This window comes from Leptopilina heterotoma, unplaced genomic scaffold (genome assembly GCF_015476425.1).
Source record: "Leptopilina heterotoma isolate Lh14 unplaced genomic scaffold, ASM1547642v1 Lhet_47, whole genome shotgun sequence".
Lineage (NCBI taxonomy): Eukaryota > Metazoa > Arthropoda > Insecta > Hymenoptera > Figitidae > Leptopilina > Leptopilina heterotoma.
The window spans coordinates 1,933,828-1,942,831 of NW_025111098.1; the positions used below are offsets into that span (position 1 = coordinate 1,933,828).

The 9,004-nt window shown below is 28.2% G+C and overlaps 1 protein-coding gene across 1 annotated transcript in view; it reads right to left on the minus strand.

The window, feature by feature from the left end:
• Nucleotides 1–4,155, minus strand: part of LOC122507385 — a 47,588-nt gene extending 43,433 nt beyond the window's left edge. The window contains exon 1 of the mRNA XM_043620059.1: nt 3,390–4,155. Within this exon, the coding sequence (XP_043475994.1) occupies nt 3,390–3,528 (139 nt within the window). The 5' untranslated portion in view covers nt 3,529–4,155. The remainder of the gene's footprint in view (nt 1–3,389) is intronic.
• Between the last annotated feature and the right edge of the window lie 4,849 nt (nt 4,156–9,004).

Consider the following 9,004-nt stretch of genomic DNA (forward strand, 5'->3'; position numbering starts at 1 on the left):
ACTATACATATAATCGATTGCATGCTTTCACATTTACAAACTCTGGAAAACTTTGCAGAAAAGGAAGCAAATTCTTGTTGCGTAGTAAAATAAATCTTTCATATATTAAGATTATACGTTATAATCTAAATGATATAGATGTTTCTTTTGTGAGTTTTGTAGTTATTTGTTCCGTGAGATCCCGATGTATTCTTTCTCTATTAACTACTTTATTATTTAATATCAGAAAAATTAGATATGAAAATACGCCTAAGAGGTAGAGAAGATTTTTGAATTTTCTAAAAGCGTTTGTTGATGTTGAAGTTTGAGGTTGATACTATTTTTGATCACGCTTTGAGCATCCAACGCGTGTGACCCGTTTAACAACTCTCCACGCTTGTAAGATGCAATTCCAATTTCATAATACGAAATGTGAAAGTATTAAATTAATGGACAACGTATATAATTTTATAATTATTTACTCTTGGATTTACGTAAATTCGCCGCAGTGAGATTTTTCATAAACTCTGTTTCATATACTTTGCAAATAACGTGTTTGAATAATGCAAAAAAAGAAAAATTGTCTTTGTTGCTTCTGAAACTTCTTTTTTTTCTTCTGCCTTTTTTTCTTATTCGCCATTTTTCTTTGGGTAAAGGAGAGACTCAACTAGCGAGCAGGGTCATGGCCGGACATCGTCTACAATAATACTCATGACTCTACACCCACACTACATCTGTTATTCGACTCTTTTGCCCCAAAGCACCCTCATAAAAGTACATTTTATTTCGCTACAAATATAAATTATGGTATTTTATGTCTTTCTTGAATCGGTCAGATAGCCTGTGCATGTATACGGACTCGCATTGAATTCGTGCGCATGTTGCTTGGTGCGCAATTCCGCAATAGAAATTCGCTTCGCGTCCTGATGATACAAACAATTTCTGATATAATAACATTCTCCTCTATTAAACTTGCAATATTCCTAAGCCAATTTCAGTCTTTTTTTTTGTTTTAATAATAGACAAAGAATTAACGAAAAGTTATTCTGTTGCAAGTAATAATTGTAATCCCCAGTACATATATTATATTTTATCTTTTGAAAACAAAATTCTTATTCAAAATCCCATAAGAAAGAATGTATAATATTAAAAAAAGTCAATTTATAGAAATACTTTTTTAAATAAAACAGAAATTTGTTTAAACCTGATTCAAAAGAATAAATACTAAAAATTATTTCATTTATAAAAAAAAAAAAAAAAAATCCAGAAAATTGAAAATTTGAAAACCTCGAGACTAGCTTGGGTTAAGTTTGAGTCACTAATTAAATAAAACAGTGAAACAAAAGAAAAAAAACAAAAATTAAAAAAAATTTTTTAAACAATTTAACAAAAAATAATGATTTTGCGATAAGGGAATGTTCGGAAATGACAGCCTGTTTCCTGATTTTCCATATACATAAGTAAACATGAGAAAAGTTTAAAATTCAATAAAAGTACACGTTAAGGAGTAAGTCACTTAAGTGTTAAAAAATGTAAACAAATCATGCACATTCACTTTCTTGTATGCGTATGATTATCAGAAGGTACTATTTCTACTGCTTATCAATTACTAACATTTTATTTAGTTTCCTTACTTTAAAATTGTTTTCATTAAAACTTATTTTTAAAAAATGTTAAAAAAATGTTAAAAAATGTTAATAAAATTGTCAAAAAATGTTATTGTCTTTAAAAAATATTTAAGATAATCAAGTATTGTTAAATTCAATTTTGTTTTTAAACATCCATTATCGTTGGGTTCGAAAAATGTTTAAGTGTTAATCAAATATTTTTAAATTAAAAAAAATTGATTTTGAATATTCATTTAAAAAAAAAAATTCATTTGGAAAATATTTAAGTGTTAAGCAAGTGTTTAAAAATTACTGAAAACTTTTGTTGTTGTTGTAGTAAACAGCATTATACTTAATCAAATATTCTTAAATTTAAAAAACATTAACTTTGAATATTCATTTAAAAATAAAATTCATTTGGAAAATATTTAAGTGTTGAGGAAATGTTTTAAAATTACTAAAAACTGTTGTTGTTGTAAACAGCATTGTACTTAATCAAATATTTTTAAATTTAAAAAAAAATTAACTTTGAATATTCATTAAAAAAGAAAATTTATTTGGAAAATATTTTAGTGTAAAGCAAATGTTTTAAAATTACTAAAAACTGTTGTTGTTGTTGTAAACAGCATTGTACTTAATCAAATATTTTTAAATTTAAAAAAAAATTGATTTTGAATATTCATTTAAAAAAAAAAAATTCATTTGGAAAATATTTAAGTGTTGAGCAAATGTTTTAAAATTACTAAAAACTGTTGTTGTTGTAAACAGCATTGTACTTAATCAAATATTTTTAAATTTAAAAAAAAATTAACTTTGAATATTCATTAAAAAAAAAATTTATTTGGAAAATATTTTAGTGTAAAGAAAATGTTTTAAAATTATTAAAAACTGTTGTTGTTGTTGTTGTTGTAAACAGCATTGTACTTAATCAAATATTTTTAAATTTAAAAAACATTAACTTGGAATATTCATTAAAAAACAAATTGATTTGGAAAACATTTAAGTGTAAAGCAAATGTTTAAACATTATTAAAAACTGTTGTTGTTATTGTTGTTGTAAACAGCATTGTACTTGAAAGAGATCAAAATATAACAAGCACCCTTCATGGCGTACCTATAAACACATCACCAAGCAAACAAAAAAGTATGCATTGTATGTCAATAAACGAAAAAAAATATTGTTAAATAGAAGTATTTTCCAAAGAGCATTTCAAAAATATTGAAAAAATAAAAAAATCTATTGGTTTAAGCATTAATGGCAAGTGTGAGAATTCAAATTTTGAAATTAGACTCAAATCAGACTTCTATTAATTAACGTAACAAATTGTCTTTTCATCAAAAGAAAACGGTTTTTTAAACCATTACAGCGATAAAAGCGATGTGTTTTGTATCGTCAGAAATGTTAGTTGCATAAACAGAAATGTTTATTGCAGATTACAGCGAAATGAAAATTTTTGAAAAAGCATAAGAATTACGATGTTAATAGCCAATGATGAAGTATTTGGTATGTACAAGATTTCATTAGGAAATAAAAATATTTGAGAACAAATGGATTTTGGTGAAGCAGATCAGTAACATGATGGTGGAATCAAGCAGCTTCTTATTTTCTCTTAGTTTGCCTCTCTGCTAAAAAGTTTATTTCTTCAACTTTTTGTCATAACTTGAAAAAAGTTCTTCATAAAAGTCTCATTTAAGTATTTCTTGAATAGAGAAGAAGAAAAAGGTAATTGTCAATACTCTTTGGGCCAAAGAATGAAAAGACAGTGTTTATAGTGTCGGGTGTTTGAACTCAGGTGGTACTTACGATTTCTGGAAGGATGCTGGAAGCTCCTACTGCGAAGAACCTGTTGCAAAGCTCCGTACAGGTCCAGCATAAGTTGTTCCAGCTGTTGCCCCTGAGTATCAGCTTCATCTTCTGATGGTAGTGCGAATGGTATGGCCATATTGAAATGTGGTTTGCCAATATTAAAATTGAATCAAATGGAAAATGTCTCTTTGTACAATGATGATGGATTTGAGTGGAAGATGAGTTATTGAGAGTTGAAGTTCGTTGAGATGAAAATTCGTCTTGTCATGACAATTGGTTTGCATCAGGCAGGCAGGTAACGCTTCCGAGAGAGAGCTTCGATCGTTGTCAATAATGAAATTTTGTACAAGCTCTACTATCGACGTCTGAAGCGTCTATAGGACGGATCCTCGAATAGAAGCAATTCCATTAGTCTGGCAGAGTTGTTTTTTTTTTGTTTTTTTTTTTTTTTGCTTTCGTCAATTCACTCACAATTGATGCTGTCCCACTATATCACTACAGGTGTCGAAAATGACAAGATGCAGACTTAACTGCGTAAAACACTCGATCGCGCACAATGTCTACAAAAGATAAGAACCACTTGAAAAAATGCACAAGCAAGTTACTCGACTAAGTCTCCTACAGGAACCACAAGTTACGTTTTTATTTGAAAGACTATCAATCACACGTTTGCAACAGAGAAAAAAACCCGAGAACTCGACTGAGCATAGGAAACGAAAAATACGTTTAATCTCCTCGAGGTTCAGTGTAGTAATAGATTGTACAGTGCAGACCAATCTTCCATGTTGTGTTCCCCACTGGAGAGAAATCAGCGTATTCCCGATGGAGGGGAAAAGCTGCGCGAGCATCAGGCCATGCGGTACTCAGGAGGGGTTCGAGGGGACAATAACCGCATGTGTAAAAGTGGTGAATGAGGGGGCAGGGAATAGAGTGTAGAGGGGTAGGTTACAAGTCCTGGTTGTTGCAGCAACCAAACCAGACCAAACACACGTGCGCCGTGCGCTTCTCTACGCATGAAACAGTCGTTTATGCTGTTTATGCACTAAGACAGTCTACTACAGTGATCGGTGCTTTACTGTTGAGGAGAAAAATAAGCGCTGGCCACGCCGATCACACAAGTACAACCAGTTCGTTCTCCAAGAGTTGACCGTGTGTTTGTGTGTCCATGCACTCTCAGGGCCTCATCCGAGAACGATACTGAACGATACCAGCGCATTCACCATTTACCACTACTCTTACTTAACTGCGTAGTTTCCACAACGAATCTTTGCAAGTAGGGTGAGCGCGTAACTCGAGGCCAATATCATGCCTGCAGTTAAGTGCATCGAATGATCTAAGATCGATGACAGTATTGATTTTTTATCATTTCAATAAGCATCGACTTTGCATAGGTTCAATTCTTATTTTTTTAACTCAATTTCAGCCTTCGCACTCTTCTATACTAAACCTACAACTGTTTATACCACTTTTTTTACGTTATACTACTTTTTTTACATTTCAGCCACTAAAAGATACTATTTCTGTTTTTTGAGAATTTACTTTAAATTAGCTAATACTAGAAATCAAAATACTATTCTTAAAAATTATAACCAAATTCTTTGAGACGATTCAATTATTATTTTCAAAAAATTTTCGAAATTCAATTATTTTCAATATTTAGTATTTTCATCAAATTTCGCAAAGGAATTCAATTATTTTTAAAAAATTGATAAAATTCATCTAAAATTCAATTATTTTCATAAATAATAAAATTTCCACAGAAATTCAATTAGTTTAGAATAGCATTTTTAAAACAATTTCGAAACAATAAATTATTTAACAAAATTTTTATACAACTCTTTACAATAATTCAATTACTTTCACTAATAATAACATTTTTAATAAAAATTCAATTTTAAAAAAAAAATTTGATAAAATTCTAAGCAAGAATTCAATTATTTTCATAAATAATAAAACTCATCAAAGAATTTCAATTATTTTTAATATTATTTTCAATTAACCCATTAACGCCCAACTCGTGAAAATTCTTTGGTCATTTTCAAGCTACGTAATTATAAATAAAACGTTTGATAATTTATACCAGAGGTACATTTTTTAAAGGTTTTGGATGTGCTCTTTCCGATTCCGGTGTCAAAAATAAATTTCATCCACACCATAATTAAATATGGCGGTTTTAATGTCAAAAAATACAAAAAAAGAATTCATTTTTTGAAGTTTGCCATTTTTTTTCACCTCGAAAAAGTGTAAGAATAAAATTCTATTTTCAACCATCGGTGCATAAAAATTATACACTTTCAAGAAAAATGAAAGAGAATTTAAAATTTCAAGATGGCGGACCAATATGGACCAATATAGTGAATTCTATGAATTTTTGTAAAACTTGTCCACCATATTGGATCCGCCATTTTGAATTTTTGGAAATAATGTTCATATTCGTAATCAGCGACCCCGAAAACCCCCGAGTAACAAATTTCAGGCGAATTCATTGACATTTTGGCAATATGAAGAATATTGGTTTGGAAGAAATTTATTTTTGACACCGGAATCGGAAAGAGCACATCCAAAACCTTTAGAAAATGTACCTCTGGTATAAATTGTCAACCGTTTTATTTATAATTACGTAGCTTGAAAATGACCAAAGAATTTTTACGAGTTGGGCGTTAATGGGTGAATTAATCGAAAAATTCATTTATTTTCACAAATAAAGTTTTCCACAAGAATTCAATTATTTTCGTAAATAATAAAATTCTTCTCAGGAATTCAATTATTTTTGAAAATTTTTATAATTTTTTTAGCAACTATTCAATTATTTTTATAAATAATAAAATTTTTCGCCGGATTTCAATTATTTTTAATAAAATTTTATGGGAATTGCTCATTTTCAATTCCTTGAAAAAATCAATTATTTAAAAAAATGTTTTTTTTAAATTCTTTAGAAGAATTTAATTATTTACATAAATAAATAAATCTTCGAAAGAATTCAATTATTTCGATAAATAATATAATTATTCATGAAAATTCAATTATTTTAAGACATTTTAATAAAATTCTTTGCAAAATTCAATTTTTTTCATAAATTCCATCACAAGAATTGAATTATTTTAAAACATTCTAATAAAATTCTTTGCAAGAATGCAATTATTTTCATAAATAATAAAATGTTTTTTAGGAATTCAATTGTTTTCAAAAAAATAATTGAATAATTGAATTTAAGTTTTTTTAATGAATAATACAAATTTCTCAGGAATTCAATTATTTAAATAAAAATATGCGTAAAATTAGTCGAAAATTAATCAAAAGAACAATTTAAATATTCATTTGTCACGGAATTTCAAGATTATTCACAAAATATATCAAAAAAGAATAAAGAAAATGTCATATAAATATCACAGAATTATTTATCAATTTAGGATGATTCAAAATATATAATATTTGGAAAAATTCACAAAATAGAATATTCAAGAAAATTTAAAAAATATCATTGTTAACAATTTTGAGAGTGGTCAGAACTAAATTGGGGAAAAATCAAAATATTCATAATTGAAACAAGTCTCAATATTTAAATTACCAAAAGAAGCAACCAAAATCAGGAAAATTTACCAAAATACAAATTAAATAAATCTTTACTGAATTTCAATAAAATGAATCATCCTAATGGACATCACACAATATTACAGAATGAAATAATTCACTACTTATGAAATTATGAATTTGAGATTTAACTAAATTTATGAATAAACTGTTCTCTTCGGAGATTGTCGACAAAAGAATGAATCAGACACGAATCTTCAACGCTTGTTTGGTCGTCGTGTTAGAAACGATCTTCATTTTTCTATTTCTTCAACAAACTCAAAACATCAAAAAAATAGTCTGGAATGTAGTATAACATGAATTTAGGCTCCAATTCTTGAATTACTCTTCCAAATTTCTAATTTGCATAATCCAGATGTTGATTTAAAAAATTTGGCCTAAAAAGTTACTTTTCTGTTTTGCCCAACTGAAGGGGTAGAACCAGTACTTCTTTAGAAAGAAAATTTTTAATTAATTTTTTCTGCATGTTAAATTGAGGGTGTAGATCAAAGAACCGGTCATACCGCTCTGATGTGTCATAGTCAATAACCGGTTCTTCGATCTGCACTCTCCATGGAACCAATGTTAAATGGCATAGAACGTGGTGTCATCTACAAAGTTCATTTTTCCTGTTTATCAAAATGAGTATTCTACAAGAGATCATTTTCAGGTTTTTTCTATGAATTAATTTTACACTTAACATATATTGCTATACATATACTCCTATGTTGTGCATATGTCTTGGATTCCGTCTACTTTTGTATTAACAGTAACAATTATAAAAGAAGTACATCTGCTTAAATCTGCTCTCTAAATTACTCTCTAAATTTGAATTAGTAAAAATGTTTTTTACTTTAAATTAGTGATTGACTTTTTTATTTTAAATTAGTAGTTTACTAAATAAATAGTAATTTCTACTAATTTATTAGTGAAATTTACTAATACAGAAGCAAAAAGTCAGTCACTAATTCGAATTAGTAAATATTCTTACTAATTCAAAATTAGATAGTAAATCTGATTTAGTAGAATTCTTCTCAGAAATAGTAAAAATTTTCTAATTGTTAGTCATCTATTTCACTAAATGAATTAGTGAATTTGATTTGTCGACTATTAACAAAACAGTTCCACTAATAAAATTATTACTAAATAATAATAATGACGACTTTTCGTCATTTAATGAGTAACTTATTCCACTAATTCAGATTTAAAGAGTACTTAGATAATCTAATAATTTAACACCCAGACGACAATATTATCCTGCTTTCAAAAATGAATTTACATTTTTATACACGAAATCTTAAAAAGTGGACGGCTATACTGGAACATCGACGATATTTGAAGGATGAAAGAAAAGCGCGGAAAGAAATGCAATAGATGGGACATCCATATACATGATATGGACGGGAAATCCGTTTTCTATAGAGAAATGGATGTGTAAAAGTACCTACGTTCTCTTTTCAAAGAATCAAAAGAGAACTAAGATTTAGATTCGAGCTCTTATTTTAATCGCAAATTGAATTAAAATAGGATAAAAAAGAGTTACAATAATTTTATTCTACTGAATAGAGTGGAACCTCGATTATCCGAACTGTAAATCATTTTATCCAAACTACCATTATTCGAACATTTTTGTCATCTTAAACACAAATTTTCAATTTTTACATCTATTGGTACAAAAATCTCAAAAAAATAAAGAAATTTTTTTGACTATAACCACAGAAATTTTAGTTCTGCTAAATTCTTTTACGTTAAATAAATGTTATGACTTTTGTACTTTGTGGAAAAATGACGACTCACTTTTGTTCTGTACGAGGGATTAAAAAAATTAGGAAATGTTCGGAATTAAATGGAATTAATTTCTTTAATTCCATTCTATTCCAGTCTTCTTTCCGGGTTATTAAGTAGTATATGGAGACATTTCCCTTAGTCGACGCTTCTAAAACAAATTTACTTCTTTGTTATTCGAAAATAAATTATTGGTTCAAATAAAAAAGACTTCTAATATGTGAATGTACCCATGCAAATATATACATGTACATCCG